Below are 20,751 nucleotides of genomic sequence, written 5' to 3'. Positions count from 1 at the left end.
CACTCCAGACATCCATTTGCATCCTGTTCTGGGCACTTAGAGCTGGGCATGATGGCACATGCCTGTAATTCCAGCGGCTCAGCAGGCTGAGGCGGGAGGATCATTGAGTTCAAAGCTAGCCTCAGCAACTCAGAGAGGCCCTAAGCAACTTGGTGAAACCCTGTCTCAAAATATAAGAAAGGGCTAAGGATGTGGCTCAGTGATTGAGGCCCCTGGGTTCAATCCAGTACCAAAAAAATAATGATGACTACTTAGGAAGTACTTACCCTCAAGCCATTTGCTGGCACTTCCAGTTTATAAAGAAGGAAGCAGAGTCTTGGGCCAGGAATCCTGGGTTCTGGTCTCCTGTGCTGTGGATTTCCTCACATCAATCTGGAATTCCTATCTCTGTGTGTCTTGGCCCAGATAGCGAACCCAGTGGATGGGAGCACTTGGGGTTTGACTCTCCTATCACCAGGGCTCTTCTGGTACTCTGCCTTATGGGGATTGTGACCTTCTTGTGGGAGGGCTCGACTTTGCTGCCGCCACAGAAGATTCAGTAGAACAGCTATTACCACATGGAGCTTGTGCCTCAATGCACAGGGTCCTAAAATCCAAAACCCTGAGTCTAATTATCCAGTGCTGTGTAACAAACACCCCCGAATTTGCACCTCAATCATTTATTTAGCTCACAAAATTAAAGTCTGGACTTAGCAACTTAGCTCAAAAAAATAAAAAGGGCTGGGGATGCAGCTCAGTGGGAGAGCTCCAATCCTCAGATTAGCAAAACAAAAAGGTATACTCTGACCAGAGTTTAGCCAGGAGGATTTCCTCTCGGTTTCCACTCTCCTACTTCTGAGTAGCCTCTGTTGCACAGTGGCCCACTTATGTTCATAAACATAAAAGTTTGCTTCTGTTTTTGTTTTTTGCCACTTCATTCCTCCCAGAGCCTCATATTTTAGCTTGACTGGAGAAAGGTTTGAGGGCAAAAGTTATTAGTGATCCTACAACACTTTGAGAAATGGGGGAACAGAGGAGAAGTCTTGGGGCTGCTTCACACTGGATCCCAGTACGTTCTGTTGTGGGGTCACCATACTGAGCAAACCCTAGGGCTGAGCACAAAACCCAGAGGACAACCAGGTAAACCATTTGAAGGCCTAAGCCCTGCAACAGGGGTTAACTTGATTAATAGCATATTTTCTGGCTTCTTTCCTGTTTCCTTCATCTCAGCATCTGCTGCTGTGGAACACCAACCCCAGGCAGTGGTGCAAAGTGGAACAGTCCTGGGCATCTGTGTCAAGGGCTATTCTCTGATCCTCTGCATGCTGAGATGGTCCAGTTGGTCCCTCAGCCCTGCCAGCTGAACCTCCTCTGTTGCTCCCAAGTTATCACCTTCTTCGCACCCCTGCCACCTCCACCAGGATCCACGCCACAGAGCTTCCCAGACTCCCTTGCACCTGTAGCAGCCTCCTTCTCTGGTCTCCCTGCCTCCTCCAGTCATTCCCTGCCTAGAAGGTTTTTTCTGTTGTTGTTTTGTTTTTTTACTTTTACTTTACTGGAAATTGAATCCTGGGGTGTTCCACCACAGAGCTACACTCCCAGTCCTTATTTTTAAAATTTGAGATGGGATCTCACTAAGTTGCCCAGGCTGATCTCGAATTTGCAATCCTCCTTCCTGAGCCTCCAGAGTCAGAATTACATGTGTGCACCACCACACCTGGCTGGAAAATCTTTTTCAAAATACAATCTGGGCACCCCATTCTCCACTGGAAAACATTCCAGGGCTCCTCATGGGTCTTGGGATGAAATCCTAAATTCATAATACAGCCTGAAAGACTGTACCCAATCTACCCTGCCAGCTTCTTCAGTCTCAGGGTTTGGCACTAATAATGTCCATCATAGTGCCCCTGCATGAGCCAGTCCCTTCCCTCATCACCTGGCTAGCACCTACTCATAGGTCTTGTCCTGATTGTAGTTATTTTTACTAGGAGACATTTCTAATGCCTGGCATATGCCTGGTACACAGTAGGTACTTAATAATTAGTGAATGGCTGAATGAGCAAATTTATCCTTTTTCTAATGCCATCCATGACTCCTAGAACTATGTATGACCTTACCTAACTATCCTCCTCCCATTCCCAAGCCTACTTCTCCCCTTTCTGAGGTTCCCAAAGCACCAGTACTTTCCGTCCACATTCATTCATTTTTTTCAGGGGTGTGGTAAGGGCAGATATCTCTTCTAGAAGTGCTGCTCACAGGCAATAAGCCAGAGGTAACTCATAGCTCAAGTGATTCTCCTGCCTCAGCCTTCTGGGCAGCTAGGACTATAGGCATGTACCGCCATCCAGCTACAAGTAATTTTTAAGTGCCTATTCTGTATTATAGGTTCCAGGGGATGGATATAGCAGGGAACAAATACAGTTTTCTCTGTTTGGAATATTTGTCCCTCTTCCTTCCAGCTATTCTTTTTTTTTTTTTTTTGGTACTGGGGATTGAACCCAGGGGTGCTTAACCACTGAGCAACATCCCCAGCCCTTTTTTTATATCTTATTTGGAGACAGGTTCTCACTAAGTTGCTTAGGAACTTGCTGAGACTGATTTTGAACTCTTGATCCTCCTGCCTCAGTCTCCCTAGCTGCTGGGATTGCAGGCATGTGCCACCATGCCCAGCACCTCTTCTTAATAAACTCCTACTCTTCCGTCAAAACCCAACCCTAACACATCATTCCCTGGAAAGTGCTTTTCCAAATTCTCCCTCTCCGCTACATCACTTGTGAACCTTGTGTGGCTCATCTAGTGACAGGGTCCTAGGCTTGGGGCTACCCAAGAGGTGCAGAATGGGGAGATAGGGTCTGTGAAGAGAGATAAGTGCAGATATCTCTGCAAGAAATGCTGCTCACAGGCATGTAAGCCAGGGGCAAAGCTATGCTTTCAACTCTAGCCTCCTCCCTCAAGCTTGTTTTCTAATCCCTTAGCAACTCTGTGGAGGAAATAGCTACCAGGCACGCCTTTTATTTGCACAGAAACGACCAAGGTCACAAATCCAGGCTGAGGCAGTGCAAGGTGGGGGCATCTGAGGAGGACATGTAGAGGGCTGGGATGTAGAGCTGGAACAGATTCAAATATCCAACCAAAGGCAACCACATCTAGGCCACTGGAGAGGGCCTTCCTTGCCATAGGTGGGAACCAGGAGCAGGGTCTGTAGCAGGCACATGGCAGGAGGTTGCATAGTTTTGCCTTCTACTTCACTGCGGCCAGCCTTCGAAAGTTCCTCCTGCTAGCTGATCCAAGTCTGTATGCTGTACTTCTGTCCCAACTCTGGATCAGTCTTCATGGGTTCTTGGGGACTTAAGTCTCACCTCCTGTCTCCCTTGATCTCCCCTAAGGTTCTGGGGAGATCACTGGTCCAGAGAGGTCCAGAGAGGTCCAATGGCTCTTTTGAGGCCACGTGGCAAGTCTTCTGATGGAAGGCAGCTGGAGAGCTGGGGGCCGAGTTAGAGGAGGGTGATTTCACTGGGGGGCAGCGTGAGTCGCTTCTCCCGGGCACTGAGCAGGTTCTCCATGTGCACGGCTACCACTCGACACAGCTCCAGACCCTGCAGGGGACACAGCGAGAGTCCTGCATCCACTAACCCTTTCCCAGCTTGGTGTGGGACATGCATAACAGATGTGGTTTGGAAAGAGGTGGGGACTACCATCTGCATAGGGACCCTCATCCCCACCTCCCTGGGTGCTGGGAAGTGGCTGGAAGATGGAGTGAAGGGCTGCGGGTCATAAGAGACAAGCAAGTAGGGGACAAGATACATCTGGTGATGCTGCTGTGTGTGATCTTCATGACCCAGGGATGCTTGTTTTACCTCTCTGAGCCTCTCACAGCCTCACCTATAATAAGGTCTCTGTTCTTTTTTTTTTTTTTTTGGCAGTACTTAGAATTAAACCCAGGGGGACTTTACCACTGAATTATATCCCCAAACCCCTTTCTATTTCTTTTCTTTTCTTTCTTTTTTTTTTTTTGTTACTGGGGATTGAATCCAGGGGCACTTAACCACTGAGCCACATCCCCAGCCCTTTTTAATATTCTACTTAGAGACAGGGTCTTGCTGAGATGCTCAGGGCTGCACTAAGTTGCTGAGGCTGTCTTTGAATTTTCAATCCTCCTGCCTTAGCCTCCTGTGTTGTTGGGATTACAGACGTGCACCACCACACCTGGTGAAGGTCTCATATACCAGGGCCTTCCTCACAAGCAGTGGTTAGGGAATCAAATCAGTGAAATTTGATTTCACATGAATCCTTTACATTTAAAAAATATTGGTCCAAGGGGCTGAGGGGTAACTCAGTGTTACAGCGCTTGCCTAGCATGTACCAGATCTCAGGTTCCATTCCTAGTACCACACCCTTCTGGTCAATAAATGGGAACAGTTTCTAATGATGGGTTGCCATGGTTACCCCTGGCACCCCAGCCTAGAACAAACCGTGACCTAGACTCAGGTCTCCCAAGTGGAGCAGGGCAGGAGAGGGCACGAGGGAATTGTGGAAAATTGACCTGGGAGTGTGGTGCACAGACCAAAGCCAATATCAAAAGCCCACCCCACCCTGCCCTGGGATTCCTAGAGTGATAGGAGCTGAGAGTGATAAAATAATAGCAGCACTTGCTAAGTGTGGACTGTGCCAGGCCTTGTCTAGAGAGCTTTCTATTTAATCCCTGAAGTATCCACCTCCCTGCTTTTTTTTTTTTTTTTTTTTTTTTTGCATTAGAGGGTCTTCTGCATCCTAGTCAGGCAAGCACTCTACAACTGAGCTATATCCCCGGCCCTTTCTATTTTTTACTTTGAGACAGGATCTTGCTAAATTGCAGAGGCTTGCCTCAACCTTGCAACCTTCCTGCCTCAGCCCCCTGCCACCATACAGGGATCCTGCAGTGTCCCTAAGGGGCAGTATTTAGAATTAAACCCAGGGACACTTTACCAGGGAGCTACATACCCAACCCCCTTTTTATTTATTTCTTTGGTTTTTTTTTTTTTTTATTACTGGGGATTGAACTCAGGGGTGCTTAACCACTGAGCCACATCCCCAGCCCTTTTAAATACTTTATTTAGAAACAGGGTCTCGCTGAGATGCTCAGGGCCATTTGTACAAGTGCAAAAACTGAGGCCTCAAGCCATGGAATTGCTGATTCCCAGACCTCTTAGTGATAGGATTTAAACCTGGGTGGTAGGGGCCTGTAGTCACCCTGAAGTGCTCTCTGTGAAGGTTATCTGCCACCCTGGAGGCCACCTCAGCTAATGAAATGAGTGTGTGCAAGATGGGAGTCCTCCCTGTGGTCAGTCTTTTGCCTGCCCACATGCTGCTGTGTTCTAGGTTTTGCTGGAACTGTAGCCCAGCTGGACAGGTATGGAAACTGGGGTTCAAAGATAAACAGGACTGTCTTGAGATGCCCTCATGCTGCTTGTCAGAGGTAGGTGGGAAGGGGACCAGGTCTGTTGGCTGCACTCAGAAATCACCTACTCCTTGGAGCCTTTACCTCTTGTGTAGTTTGGGTCCCCTGCACATGCTCCTAGTACTGCTTATGACCTACGGAGAGATTCCTTCATATCTGAGACTCCAGGGTCTGTGAGGGCTACTACAGGGGTCTCAGTCACATCAGTATTTTCAGGGCTCATATAGAAACTGCTATACAGAGATGCTCAATGATTATGTGTTGAATGAATGAATGAATGAACCCCCCCACATGTACAGGAGGGAGGTAGAGGTAGCAGCTTCCTTCCAGAGAGGGCTACAAGGAAATGGAGAAGCCAAAAAGGTCTTCAGCCAGCCAGCCAGCCAGCCAGCCAGCCAACAAACATGCATTGAGCATCTACTATATGTTAGACACTGTGCTGTGGACACAGTGTGAAGGAGACAGCCATAGCTCTGTCCTTGTATCTTGGAGGGCAAGACAGACAGTAAGTAAACAAATACCTAACTGATCTGTAAGCCATCATGAGAGCCAATGAAGTAGAGGTGGTGATTCATCACAGAGGGTCAGGGAAGTCTTCTAAGAAGAGGGGCTCTTTGTGCTGAAACCTGAGCAAAGGGAAGGAAGGAGCCCTAGGACAAATAAGGGAATAGCATTCTTGGTAGAGGGAACAGTGAGTGCAAAGGGCCTGGGGCAGAGAGTGTGAAGGCAAATATACAGGTGGTCTGGGGAGGAGATGGTAGAAAAGGAGCCAAAGAAAAGGTGCTGGGGCAGGTGCGAGGAGACAGAAGGACACAACAGCTTAGAGGGCAGGTTCTTGGAAGCAATGCAGGCCCAGAGGCCAAGGCTGTCAGAGGGAGGCTCAGAGTGACCCTGGGAGCAGACAGAGCATGGGAGAGGGACAGGGAGCCTGGTCCTGAGTCACAGATTTCCAAGGGGGTTTTGTTCTGGTCCTGTTCCTCAGAGGCAGGGCTGGTGCAGTGGAAGCCCCTCTCTCTTTCCTGGGAAATCAGCCCCTCCAAGATAGGCCTGTCGTAGAGGTTGACGTTGGACCCAGATCTCCATGGGGGATGTGGCAGGCTTGACACAGCAGACGTGTGGGCCCCATCTCCAGCTCTGCCCCTTCTCTGAGCCTCCATCCTGTCTCTCTGGTATAGTGGAAACTCTGGTCCTGCCCTGAGGGCTGTGGAACTTGGACAGGAGCCTAGAAGTCACCCATGCCTTTTTAAGAAGCAGCCACAGTTGAGAAGGCTCAGGGCAGACAGGCCTCCGTTTCCCCTATCACAGGGGAGCCCCCTTTCTCCAACCACCATCCTGGGTCCCATGATTCAGCTTCCATGCCTCAGCCTGGGTCAGCTTCCTCAAACCTCCCATGACCCTGACCATTCACCAAACTCCTATGGCTCCCTCGTACCCTCAGAAACAAGCCCCCAATTTTTCGCTTAATATTTGAAGAACTCCAGGACTTCCCTTTCCCTGGATCTATCTCCCCAGTGCCCCACCAAACTCTTCACCTTTCTGCAGATGCCTGAGTCCTATTCCATGGTCCCACTACTGAGCTGCTTCCCTGGAAGACCACCAAAATGACCTGCAGTTCTGTTCCCTGAGCTGGGCTGGATGCTACTTTGGCCATGGCCAGGATCTAACCTGTCCTGGAGAGAAGAACCTGGTGAGTGGAACACGAGAGTGAGAGCCTGTGCGACAGAGCCAGGACCCACCTGCTCCAGCTGCAGCTGCATGGTACGCTGGGCCGCCACATCCCCCAGCGCAATCTCCACATAGGGGTAGCTGGAGTTGGCTGTGGGCCGCTGGGTCCGTGTAGACTGGATCTCCTTCAGGGGGAATTTCACAATCAGCTCCTGGGAGTGCAGGAGGAAGACAGGAACAGTCTCAATCACTGTTATCACCTCCCCCTGAAAATCAGATCAGTGGAACACAGGAGGCCCCAGTCCAAGTGTTGAATCTCTAGTGATTTCCTGTGCAACCTCAAGCATGTCACTATTCTTCTCTGGACCTCGGTTTCCTCATCTGTGAAACTAATTCAGCAAATACAAATGATGCATCTGCTGGCACTGTTCAAAATGCTGGAGATATGGGATGTCATGGATGCTGTTGGTGTCCTGACCTTCACATCAAAGCTGCTTTCATGAACATCTGTATCCCTTTGTCTGGGGCTTGATTTCCGGCCCAAGAAACAAAGGGACCACATTCAGGGAAAGGAACAGTGATGGAGACTTAATGCAGCAGGAGGAAGCCCTGGACTAATGATTGACAGGGAGTGGTAAGTAACAAGGGCTCCCCCCAGCTGGACAGACTTCCAGTTACCCTCCAGTTACCCACATTGGCAATTCGTGTGGTAACGGGGCCTTTACTGTCTCCACCCCTTCCCTGTCCTAATTCCACCCTCCAGTGTTCCTAGAATCTCCTCCAAATAAGCCACCTGCCTTGGAATCCTCATCTCACACTCTATTTCTAGGAGCAAGCCTAAGAAAGGAGCTCTCAGGTTCTATTTGTGATGGGCTGCACTGTGACCTCTGCAAATACCCAGTGAAGCCCAAAGTCCCAATACCTTGAATGTGACTCTGTTTAGGGACAGGGACTTTAAAATGGTGATTAAGGGTCTGGAGAGGTACTTCAGTGGCAGAGTGTTTGCCTAGGATGTGCAAAACCCTGAATCCCATCCCCAGTACTACCAAAAAAAATGAAGTTGTTGTTATGGTTGGATCTGGAATGTCCCCCAAAGGCTCTTGTATCAAAGGTTTGGTTCCCAATGCAGCAAAGTTCAAAGGTGGCGCTTTTGGTAAATTGGATCAAGAAGGCTCTGACCTCATCAGTGGATTAATCCATTGACAGCTGAATGGACTACCAGGAGGTGGTGGAAACTGCAGGAGGTGGGAATGCATGGAAAGGAATGGATCCCTAAGGATGTGGCCTTGGGGACTACATCTCATCCCCAGTCCTTGCTCTCATTCTGGTTCCTGACTGCCACACTTTCCTCTGCCATGCTCTTCCATTATGATGTCCTGCCTCATCTCAGCACCAAAGTAATGGAGCCAACTGACCATGGACTGAGAACTCTGAAACTATAAGCCAAAATAAATATTCCTTTTTTTAAGTTTCTTTTTTTTCCAGGTATTTTGTTACAGCAATGAAAGACTGACTAACCAGAGGTGAAAAAGTTAAAATGAGGCTATTAGGGTGAGTTCTAATCCATTGTTTTTTCTTTTCTTTCTTTTTTTTTTTTTTTTTCGATACCAGGGATTGAACTCGGGGGCACTCAACCACCAAGCCACATCCCCAACCGTAGTTTGTATTTTATTTAAAGACAGGGTCTCACTGAATTGCTTAGCACCTCATCATTGCTGAGGCTGGCTTTGCACTCATGATCTTCCTGCCTCAGCCTCCTGAGCCACTTGGATTACAGGTGCACGACACCTGTATAAGAATAGGAAATCTGAGGGCTGGGGATGTGGCTCAGTGGTAGAGCAAGGTATGCACAAGGCCCTGGGTCTGATCCCTAGCACCACAAAACAACAACAAAAGAATAAATCTGATCCCAGTTACTCTGGAGGCTGAGGCAGAAGGATCACAAGTTCAAGGCCTGCCTTCACAATTTAGTGAGACCTGGTCTCAAAACAAAACAGAAAGGATTACTCAGTAGTAAAGTGTAAAAAAAAAAAAAAAAGTGGGAAGAGAGATACTCTAGATACAGAGACACTGGGAATGTGCACACACTGAGGAAAGGCCATGTGGGGACACAGCCATCTGCAGGACAAGGAAGAGACCAGAGTAGCAGACACCTTGATCTTAGACTTTCAGCCTCTGCACATGGCAGAGCAACCCCCTCAGCCTGTGGTGTGTTGTTAAGGCAGCCTGAGCAAGCCTTAGAGTGTGTCACCTCACCCCCCTTCACCTCCACTCTCTGGAGTGGGTTCTGCCATTACTCCCATTTTCCAGATGGGAAGCAAGGCTCTGAGAGGAGAAGAGGATGGCTGGAGGTTATGCAGACAGGAAATGGTGGAGCTGGGCTCCCACAGCTGGCAATCTTGGCTCCCGGGGTGGGTGGGGGACCCGAGGACAGAGGGGATGGGGGAAGATGGGCAGAGCCAGGCAGAGGCCACTTACATGGGTCTCGATGCTGAGGAAGTTCAGGCCATTATGGTTGACAGCAAGGATGCAGGGGGCTGGCACGGAAACGTTGCTGCAGCTCTGGATGAAGAAGAAGGAGGAGCCAAACATAGGAAAGGCACTGAGCAGGCCTGCAGTGGGGGAGAGCGGGTGTTACCGTGTTAGGCCGGGCCCATCCATGACAGCCCTGCCCCTGAAATGCATGGCTGGCCTGAAGAACATCCTTACCTTCCTTCTCTCACCTCTCTGGCCTCTTCCTCTATCCCTTCTTCCTCACTTCCCACTCTCAGTTTGCCCAAGGTCACCCACAGTCCCACCCCAATGATGTCTTTGAGAAAAAAAAAGTCTCCTTTTGCCAGGCGTGGTGGCACATGCCTGTAATCCCAGCAGCTTGGGAGGCTGAAGCATGAGGATCACAACTTTGAGGCCAGCCTCAGCAACTTAGCAAGGCCCTAAGCAAGTGAGACCCTGTCTCAGAATAAAAAATAAAAAGGGCTGGGGATGTGGTTCAGTGCCCCTGAGTTCAATCCCTAGTACCATTAAAAAAAAAAAAAAAAAAAGGCTCTCCTAGCAGCGTGGGAGGCTGAGGCAGGGGGATCGTGAGTTCACAACTAGGCTCAGCAAAAGTGAGGTGCTAAGCAACTCAATGAGACCCTGTCTTTAAATTAAAAAAAAAAAAAAGTCTCCTCTCCCAATAGGTAGGCAGCTCACCTGCCACTGAAAAGCCTTTGTGCAAAAGGAAAAACTATGTCTCCCCCTCCTCCCGGATCCCCCCTTAGTAAAGCCCCTCATGACAATACCCCCCAGTCCTGCATCCCCAGCTCTTACCCAAGAACTGGGCACGGGCCTGGTGGGGGCTGAGTGCCTGTGTCTGTGGCCGGTGCTGGCTGACCAGGTTGAGCCAGGCTGAGCCGGCTGTTGTGTGGTAGAGCTGAGCCGGGATGTACTCCTGGACCTCCCGCCTGCGTGTGGAGGGGACAGCGGCCCTGAGCACCTTACACTTAATCCCCACTGCGCGGCAGGTGTGACGCAAAGTGGAAATGAGTGTTATGTGTCCCAGGGAGACTAAACGCTGGGGAAAGTAGAAGGGGAAGATAGGAGTGCAAGGACTCCATATGGTGCCTTGGTACACGGCAGGTGGGTGGCCCCGCCAGGGCCGGTACCACCAAGATCCCTGCTTGCAGAAGAGGAAACTGAGGCTCTTAGAAGTCCACAGAGCAGTCCAAGGCCACACAGCAACCGTGAACTAGTATGTGTGGTGGGGAGACTTGAACCCACGGCAGGTTCATCCTTTGTAGCTGCCGTCCCCAAAGAGGAGCCCAAGCCAGAGAGGTTTAGAGAGACACAGGGGTGGGGGAGACACAAGAGAGGGCAAAGCAACCACCAAGGGGCTGGTCAGAGCAGGAGGCAGAGGAATGCTGGGAGGCTGAAGAATGAGGATCACAACTTTGCCTCAAGGCAGGCTCTTTGCCTCTTGGCACATGTGAAAATATCAACATCAGTCCCAGTCCATCCCAGCTGCCCTGGGCTGCTGACAGGGCAAGATTGGAAGAAAGTCAGGGGAGCCCTCTCTCCCTGGGAGTTCCCACCCCTGGGAGCTCCCACTCCTTGGTAACATCTGGCCTTCTTTGCACCGCTGTGGTAAGAACCTCGCATCTGGACCTAGCATCCCCAGATTTAACCATTCCTGGTTCCTTCACCTACTAGCTGGCTAAACCTCAGTAAGCCATAATCTCTCCAGGCCTCAGCTTTCTCATCTGTGATCACAGCAACTCAGGAGACTAAGGCAGGAGGATCCCAAGTTTGACGCCAACCTTGGTGACTTAGCGAGATCCTCAGACTCTCTCAATATAAAAAGGGCTAGGAATGTAGCTCAGTGGTAGAGTACCCCTGGGTTCAATCCCCCCCTCAAAAAAAAAAAAAAAAAAAGAAAAAGAAAAAGGAAAGAATAGTTGGAAAAGAAGTTAAGACAAAACATATGCAGAAAATATTTTTTTTATCACTAAATTGGCTCTGAGTTATTAATGCCAATTGTCCCAGCATCTATGGTGAGCCAGAGGACTTTGGCCCCAGGGCCAGGACAGCCCCTTCTCAGACAGCCTTACTGTACAAGAGAGGATCCTGGGGGCCCGGGATGGGCAACTCTGAGGAAGGTGGGGTGCGCTGAGGGTGCCAGGGTGCCTGTCTGCTCTGGCTGATAGGCAGGTGCTTACACACTAGGCAGGTAGAAGTGGTCCTTGGCACGGTGTTGCAGTGAAGCTAGTTTGGACACCTGCTGCAGCTGTTGCTCACTGGGCCGGCTGGCTGGCACGCTGCTGAAGAGGCCCTTCAGGTAGTCAGGCAGGACCTGTGGGGAACAGATGCATGAGGGGCTGCCAGGCAGGTGCACACCCAGGTGTTCACCTACAGGGAGTGTGGAGACCGGCAGTTATTATTCTAGCTTATCCTCCACTGGTTTTGGGGGAATGACGACAGAGGCATTTGAGGGGGAGCTGTGAAAATGGTGTCCTTGGAGTTTATGAGGGAGTCCCCACAGTGAGGTAAGAAGAGTGTGGGCTAGTAAAGGCGGAGTATCCACAATGTGATGCACATACGTATCCATCAGATCCATGCTTCTCAAAACTGAGCATGCTCCAGAGTCTCTGGGAGGCTTGCAAAAACACAAGGCAGGGCTGAACCCCTGAGATTCTGATGCGATAGATCTGGGGTGGGACTTGAGGATCTGTATCAGGTTTTCCCATTCCACTAGTCAAGATGGGAAGCTTGAGTACCAGATTGTGCAGGGCAGGGCTTCAACAGCGACACTGTGTGGCCACAAACGCTAAGTGTTTGTATTTTGTACACGGGATTGCATTAGCATTGGCACCAGTTCTGCAAAAACAGGCTGCAGCCTCTAACCTCACAGACTCTCTGAAGCCCACGAGGTCCCAGAGCCATAGAGGGGCCCATGTGTGCTGACCTGGTTGTAGTGCATGGTCACATACAGCTCATTCTCAAACTTGAGTGGCTGATCCCAGAGCACACGCCGGAACCAGAGCATGTAGCCGCCATCTACCTGTTCCATCTCTGAGGCCACATCCAGGATATAGGCACGGCGGCTGAGAGGGCACACATGCTGGCCTGAAGAGAGCAGGGAGGCAGGGCTGGGTGGGGGCACACTTGTACACGCATGTAACTGTATGGAGCAAGGGCACAGACTCCAACCTATCATTCAGGTGAGATGTCCCCTCCATTAAGCCACCTCCCCTCGCTGGGACACACTTTCTTCATTAAAGGGGAGTATATTTATACAATAGGGTGCCCCGTGTTTCACTGAAACACTGATGACTAAAGAGGGGAATAACTCCAATTCGAAGGTACAAACTATATTCCATTTCTCCCAAGGAAAGGGCCTGAAGGTCACCTTAAAGAGTGGCCTGCCTGGGTCTGGGAAAACACCCTGGGTTATGCTTAAAGAAATCCCAGGCACTTTCCAGAGGAGGTTGGGGACAAGGACATGCACAACAGGACGCAGCCCATGAACACCAGTGGGTATCTTTCTGAAGACCGTCCTCAGGAAAGACCCTTGCTGGCACGTGGTATAAGTGGGAGATAGGATGGCCTGGGGTCTAAGCCTGGAAAAGAGATGTGAGTTTTTCTCCCTGAATGGACTTTTATTTTACCAAAGATGAGGGGTCTGACATGATAAGAGTCCAGAATCCTCAGGTCAAACTGACTGGGTTCAAATCCCCACTGTGTGCCCTTGGATAAATCACTGAACTTCTATGATTGGCTGATAATGGTCCCTCCAAAAATGTCCACATCCTAATCCCTGGAACTTGGAATATGACATCTTCATGGCAAAGGGACTTTGCAGACATGATTAAGTTTAAGGGTCTCAAGAAGGGGGAGATTATCTGGCTTGTCCAATGTAAGCACAAGGTCCTTCCTAGAGGAGGGTCAGAGTCATAGAAGGAGATGTGAGGATGGAATCAGAGGTTGGTGGCCAGGACAGAGAACAATGTGAAGACTCTACACTGCTGGCTTTGGAGTTAGAAGAAGGGGCCATGAGTTAAGGAATGTGGTTTCCTCTACAAGGTAGAAAATGAATGGTCCCCTAGAGTTTCCAGAAGGAACACAGCCCTGACTGCACTCTTTTTTTTGTTTGTTTGTTTGTTTTTTCTTTTTTTTTTCTTTTTTTTAATTGTTAGTTGTTCAAAACATTACAAAGCTCTTGACATATCATATTTCATACATGTGATTCACGAGGATTATGAACTCCCATTTTTGCCCTGTATACAGATTGCAGCATCACATCAGTTACACATCCACGTTTTTACATACTGTCATACTAGTGTCTGTTGTATTCTGCTGCCCTTCCTATCCTCTGCTATCCCCCCTCCCCTCCCCCCCTTTTTTTTAAAAAGAGAGAGAGAGAATTTTTTAATATTTATTTTTCAGTTTTTCGGTGGACACAACATCTTTATTTTATTTTTATGTGGTGCTGAGGATCGAACCCAGCACCCCGCGAATGCCAGGTAAGCACGTTACCGCTTGAGCCACATCCCCAGCCCCAAACAATACATTCTTTTTTTTTTTTTTTTTTGGTGCTGAGGATCAAACCCAGGGCCTTGTGCATGCAAGGCAAGCACTCTACCAACTGAGCTATATCCCCAGCCCCCTGACTGCCCTCTCAATTCAGGACTTTTCAGAACTGTAAGATAACAATCTGTGTTGTTATGAGCCACTGAGTTTTGCTCACTTGTTACAACAGTCACAGGAAACTAATACAGCCTCCCTCAGCCTCCCTCAGCCTCATTTCCCCCTTTGCAAATGGCTTGTTGAGGGGGGGATTAAAAGAATTTATAGCTGGGTGCCGGGGAGCATGCCTGTAATCCTAGCTACTCAGGAGGCTGAAGTAGGAGGATCATGAGTTTGAGATCAGCCTGGGCAACTTAGCAAGACATTCTCAAAATAAAAAAAATAAAATAAAAAAGGAGGGCATATTGCTCAGTGGTAGAGTGCCCTGATTCAATCTCTAGAACTTGTTGGGGAGGAGGGGAGAGGAGTTTATAGCATTAGGAGATTTGGGGTATGTCTTACTGGTAGAGAGCTTGCCTAGCATGCATTAGGCCCTGGGTTTTATCCCCAGTACTGAAAAAATAAAAAAGAAAAGAAAAGGATTTTATGGCCTTAAATGCTTTGAACTGTGCATGGGACATAGTATCTGTCATCCCCTCTTCCTATAGGCAGGGGTAGGGAACATGGTTCAGGGCCAAACATGCAGCACATGGAAGGGGCTTTGGGTTGCATGAAAGTCCCCTAAGGGTCCTAGGCCTGGGAGGAGTCTCCTATGGCAAGAAGCAAGAATAAATTCTTGCACCTTTAGGCTCCTTCCCACAATAAAAGCTCCCTGAGGGTTGGATCTTCCTATTGAAAAGGTCCCAAGGGGCAATGAGAAGACTCAAGAGAGGTCCCTGCACTCCATGAACCCCCAATCTTATAGCAGGGGGAGACAAACTTAGGCAAAACAAAGCACAGTGGGACAGATGAAGGGCTGGGGGTGTTCAGAACACACACAGGTCCTTCCAAACTTAGGGGAGAAAGTGGCCCCAGACCCTGGGCTTTCAAGGCTGGGTGGAGGTCCCACGTGGGTAAAGGCCTAGCAATGGGAAAGAGTCTAGCATGCTCAGTTCTCTTGGCCACTCACCTCGATTGGTGACAACAAAGATCACATACTCATTGAAGGCTTCCGGGCGTGTCAGGGCCATCTCAGAACAGATCTCCTCCACCACGTCCAGGGCCACCTGGGGCAGGGCAGGAACACCGAGACTGTGCTATTTGGGCCCCACCTCTGTCCTCCCAGCTCCACCCAGGCCCCAGAAGCTGAGCAGATTTCCTTAGTCTCTCTGCATGGAGATGCAGGATCCTTTCAGGTCTCTGAGGAACATCATCATGCAGGGAGTGAATTCAGTTTTTGGAGTCTGAGACTTAGGTTCAATTTTTGCCTTTGTCCCTTATTTACAGTATGACCCTGAGCTGGAAGCTCAGTTTGTTCTGACAAATAGAGTCATCACTTAATGTCCATAGGGAATGGGCTCCAGGACCCCAACAGATACTACAATCCAAGGATGCTCAAGTTTCTTCTATAAAAGGGCACGGTATTTGCATCTACCCTATTCATATCCTCTTGAATATTTTAAATCAATTCTAGATTACTTATAATACCCCAAAAGATGCAAATGCATATAAATAGTTGTCATACTGTCTAGGGAATAATGACAAGAAAAAAGTCTGGATCTGTGAGGGACTCAGTACCCTTGGGGGCTCACTCCATACACACACACACACACACACACACACACAGGGACTTGGCTGTCCCTGACTTTCTAGCACCTGTTTACCAGAGACAATCCCTCACTTACAGTGCACGTTTTGATTTTGAGATGCCGTTCAAGCCCTCCGGGAAGAAGAAAGAGCTGTCTCTTGGAACTGCGGCCTGCCTGGTGGTGGGAGTGGTAAGCAAGAGAAGGATAAGAGGCTAGGCCCTGGGATCTGGGATAGTGCTTGTTCCATGCCATGGGAGTCCACAGGCCAGGAGATCTGGCGCATGAATGTATAGGAAGCCTTATGCACCTGGACTTAACAGGGCCCATCTGTGCACCATGGCACATTAGCACCCAACAGAAGAGACTCTGGGCTGGGTTCCTGTCTCCTATTCATCATGACTGCCTCCCCCATCATCGGCCCCTGCCCAGGCTCACCAACATGGCCCGAAGCTCCATGCTGCTGGGGAGCTCCAGACGGCCCCCAAAACGCAAGGTTTTCTTCAGATTCTGCTCACAGGCTTTGGCAATCCCTGCAGAGGCAGGGAGACAGGGTTTGCCCAAGGTCAACAGTAGGAGAAAGGGTCTCCTCTGGTCATCAGCTTTGAACTGGCTGTATTTTATTTTATTTTTTTATTATTATCATTTTTTTAGGTGGACACAATATCTTTATTGTATTTTTATGTGGTGCTGAGGATCGAACCCAGTGCTTCATGCATGCTAGGCAAGCACTCTACCACTGAGCTACAACTCCAGCCCTGAACTGGCTGTATTTTATTTTATTTTATTTTTTATGTACTGGCGGTTGAACCCAAGAGCATATTACCACAGAGCTATATCCTCAATGCTCTTTTTTTTTTTTTTTTTTTGGTGCTGAGGATCAAACCCAGGGCCTTGTGCATGCAAGGCAAGCACTCTACCAACTGAGCTATACCCCCACCCCTAAAGAAATATTTTTTTTAAAGAGTAAATGAAACATTTCTACTCATAAATCTTTTCATCTGTACATAAAATTCTCTCAAAATAATGTTAAACATTTATTCAGTATCTACTACGTATATTGACTATTCATATGTACTATAAAGTAGATGATCTTTTTTTTATCTTGATATGTGTATATTCTAACTACTAGGGGAAGAAAATAACATAAATAAGCCCAAATATCTAAAGGAATTAATGAGAGCTATGAAATGCATCTTTGTGTTAAAGTTTCCATTGAAATAGTTTTTAGAACTTTTCAATNTTTTTTTTTTTTTTTTTTTTTTGAGACAGGGTCTTGTTAAGTTGCCCGGGCTGGCCTCAAACTTGTGACCCTCCCATCTCAATTTCCAGAGTTCCTGGGATTACAGGTGTGTGCCACTGTGATGGACTTACTGTGTTCTTTCCACAACCTGTGTGGCAAGCATTTATACCTCCATTTGACAGCTGAGAAAACTGAGCCCTGCAAGGAACAGTGACTTGCCCTTGGTCAAGAGCTAGAGGTTAGGAACTGTATTCGAACTCTATTTGAACTGTATTCGAGCTAGAGTTTAGGAACTGTATTCGAACTCACAGCCCAAGGCCTTCTGTCTTGCCCTTGACTATCTATGAGTCTAGAAACAGCTGTGACCCTGAGCTGTTTCTTGGGGAGCTCACCCCCTAATAGGCTCTGTGGCTAGGAAACAGTGGTGCTCTGATTCTGCCAGCAGGAACCACCATGTCAATCATCCTGTCTCATCCAGGCATCCCAGTGTAGAAGACCCCAGCATCACTGCTCCATGTCTCTAGATTAATCAATGTCCACACCTTGCCCTCGGGAGGGCATCAAGAGTTCTAGGACATTCTGCTGTCTTCTCCTATTTGGGAGCCCTTCCCTGGGAAGCTAGGTCTATTTATCTCTGGGTCAGGGAATACTTGTTAATTGAAGCAAACAGAAAGCTTCAGAGGCAGAGAGGGTGAGGAGCCCTGTCTCCAGCATGGCTGCCTCTTTCTTAGGGCCCCTGGGGTTGCTATGGAAGCACAGTGAGGAGGAGGCTACTTCTCCTTACTGCAAGGGGCTAAGGCCAAGACCTCGCCACCAACTTTGGGCCCAGCAGCTGGAGAAGCAGGACCTTACCTGAGTACTCTGGCTTCTTGCCTGCCTCCTCCTCTCCATCTCCCATGTGCCACCCATTCCCATCTTTGCTCCTGCTAACTCAGTCCACCAGAAAATTCCTTCCACCTGCTCATTTCCCAGGGTAATATCTCCTGGAAACTTTCCCTGACATTCTCATCCTGAGGTCATATTTTGGGACCTCTCAAAATGTTTGGGGGAGTAAATTAACATTAGTTAACATTTCCTGGGTACATGAAAAAAAGGGTCAGGTCCTCTAGGTTTCCCCTCCCACAGGCTGCCTGCCCTGTCCCCCATGTGAGAGGTGCAACCCTAGGTCCCCCATGCACTGGCTCCTTACCCTGGAAAGGCAGGCCTGGGGTCCTGCTCACGTGTTGGAGGAAGTGATGGAGGTGTGGGTAGAGGACATCTGAGCAGCTGTGGTAGGCAGCCATGATGTAGAGCAACCTCCAGCCTCGCTGGCAGCTGTCCCTGCAAGGACACACATGTGGGGCCGCATCACAGGTGGCCACTGTACTAATGTGTGTGCCAGGAGTCTCCTGGATGGAGCCAAAGACTTCCAGATCTCAGGAAAGATTCGTACTCTGAGGATATGTACCCTGTTGCTCAGTGAGAGCAGGGCAGAGGGGCTCCCAAAGCTGTCCAGAAAGTATATTCTTTCTGGGAAGTCAAGGTGGGAGTAGGAGAGGAAGGGGATGAGGGTCTGGGATGGCTTCTCCTGGTAGGGGATGTCTGGGGAGGATTCTGGGCACAGGGAACCTCCTGGGGCTGTGCAGAACCCCAGCAGGGTTCACAGTAGGTAAGGCCTAGGGACAGTCAGGTGAGTCCAAGGGTCATAAGAGAACCCCAGCAGGGTTCACAGTAGGAAGGCCTAGGGACAGGCAGGTGTGTCCAAGGGTCATAAGGGCAGCACATATACTGTGCACCTAATGTGCACTGTCCCTGCATGAGTGAAATGTAGACATTTCATCCTGTCCTGGTGTGGTGGTTTCAATTGTGGAGATCTCTGATGCCTGGGGACAGCACTTAGGCTTCCTTTGGGAAACCACCCACTCCTCTCTAGATACCTGAGGTTTGGAGATGGGCTTGAGAGTCAGGTCTGGCAGTTAGAGAGCACTGCAGCCTCCCACCCTTGCCACCGTGCTTAGCTTAGGATGGGCATTTGATCGAGGACCAGCCAATGAGAGTTCAGACTCCCTCTGGCTTTGGTGATTGGTTTTGGGACAAGCATGGGACCCAGGCATAGGTAATCTGCACTCTGTATTCTCCAGCCATTGTGGTTGGTTGAGGGATGAGCTTGTTATGTACCTGGGCCAATAAATCTGTTTGGGAATTTTTGCAACAAATATTGAGTTACTGTTGCTTTCCTTGGGATTGCTGAGCTGGGGAAATGTTTCCCTAGAGCTACTATGTTGCAGATCTGAGAGGCTGCTTGGAAATGACATAGGAAGGCCGAAAGCCTTCTTTCTAATGACACCTGGATCTATTCCTGAAGCCATATACTCACTGACTTTTCAGCTGTCTTAACCAGTAAGTTCCCTCTTTTGATTGAACCAATTTTAGTTGGGTCTCTGGACTTGTACATTACAGATGAGGAAACTGAGCAGAAACAGGAAATCCCAGACAAACTAATCCCCAAAACAATGTGAGTGAGGAAGAAGGTGAGGGAAGAGAATCTAGGGTGGGGTAGGGGGGGTAGGCCCAGGGAGACAGGAGGCTGAGCTGGTACATCCAGGAACAGGGACACAGTGTGGGGATCAGGGGGTAAAGGCTCAAGTGACTCACTGCTTAGAGCTGGTGTTATCTGTGATCTGCTTCACAATTTGGCAGTAACACTCATCCCGCATGACCTCATGGTCTTCACAAAGCTGAAAGAGAGCAAACTAGGTCACAGGTCAAAGATACTATATACCAGGTACAGAAGAATAGGGTGGGCACTTGGAAGGAGTCCTGGTGTCCCTTTCCCAACTCCCTCCCCACATGCAGGTTGCATTTGGCTTTGGGCTAAGGGGGAAGCTTCCCAATCCAATGTCCTCCAACTCAGGGTGATAGATAGGGAAACTGTGTCACAGAGCAGAAAGGGAGCATGGGGCAGAGTTGTCTGTACTGACCTTCAGGAGGGTGCAGAGCATGTCCAGTTCATTCTGGCCCTTCAGTGGGGCATCCCCCATGAACCTCATCACAGCTGTGGGGAAGACCTACCCTGCTCAGGCCCAGCAAGATCCCCAGCTGCCCATCCCCAAGGGGCCTTAAGAATTGAGTCCCTCCCTGGGTGACTGTGTCCACAGACCTCTGGGGGCTTCCATTTTCTTCAAAGTGTCCCATGTCTGAGTTGGGGGGTGGGGAGAGGAGTTGGGACAGGCAGGAATCACACAGTGCTACCTCCCACCAAGTGGTGGCTGCTGTCCCACCCCCACACCTAGGAACATGTCGGTGGCCATCTTGTTGAGGCTGGTGTCACTGAGTTCAATAAGGGATTCCTGGAGCGGGGTCTGTGAGAGGAGGGAAGGACCAGGTCACCATGAAGGGATATGTCAGAACAGAAGAGGACCATATTATACTTCCAGATCATACGGATGACAATGTAGAGGGCTGACATTACAAAAGGGGAGCCAGGCCTGACACTGGGGACAGATGCTGCCGCTGCGGGGGGGGGGGGGATGTCCTGGAGGGTTTTAGAGCTGGTAGGGTCTTGACTCTGGACAATCGTGTCCTGGGGGATGGGGGGAGGGGCCCCCCCGTGCACCAAGTCATTTTACGAGATGGGAGAAAAATGGGAGCCACCTTGGTGG

At 49.3% G+C, this 20,751-nt stretch overlaps 1 protein-coding gene across 1 annotated transcript in view; it reads right to left on the bottom strand.

The window, feature by feature from the left end:
• Positions 1 to 2,698: 2,698 nt before the first annotated feature.
• Myo15a (myosin XVA) overlaps positions 2,699 to 20,751 on the bottom strand; it is a 56,730-nt gene continuing 38,677 nt past the window's right edge. Inside the window, exons 50-62 of the mRNA XM_015503488.2 lie at positions 20,379 to 20,451; positions 20,071 to 20,144; positions 19,745 to 19,827; positions 18,300 to 18,430; positions 16,306 to 16,400; positions 15,967 to 16,044; positions 15,252 to 15,348; positions 12,522 to 12,682; positions 11,776 to 11,909; positions 10,391 to 10,524; positions 9,560 to 9,693; positions 7,153 to 7,293; positions 2,699 to 3,575 (exon numbers count right to left, since the gene is read on the bottom strand). Coding sequence (XP_015358974.1) covers positions 3,474 to 3,575; positions 7,153 to 7,293; positions 9,560 to 9,693; positions 10,391 to 10,524; positions 11,776 to 11,909; positions 12,522 to 12,682; positions 15,252 to 15,348; positions 15,967 to 16,044; positions 16,306 to 16,400; positions 18,300 to 18,430; positions 19,745 to 19,827; positions 20,071 to 20,144; positions 20,379 to 20,451 — 1,437 coding nt within the window. The 3' untranslated portion in view covers positions 2,699 to 3,473. The remainder of the gene's footprint in view (positions 3,576 to 7,152; positions 7,294 to 9,559; positions 9,694 to 10,390; positions 10,525 to 11,775; positions 11,910 to 12,521; positions 12,683 to 15,251; positions 15,349 to 15,966; positions 16,045 to 16,305; positions 16,401 to 18,299; positions 18,431 to 19,744; positions 19,828 to 20,070; positions 20,145 to 20,378; positions 20,452 to 20,751) is intronic.

This window comes from Marmota marmota, unplaced genomic scaffold (assembly GCF_001458135.2).
Source record: "Marmota marmota marmota unplaced genomic scaffold, marMar, whole genome shotgun sequence".
Classification (NCBI taxonomy): Eukaryota; Metazoa; Chordata; class Mammalia; order Rodentia; family Sciuridae; genus Marmota; species Marmota marmota.
The sequence above is the reverse complement of the archived record's forward strand: the minus strand, read 5'-3'. Positions and strand labels throughout refer to the sequence as shown.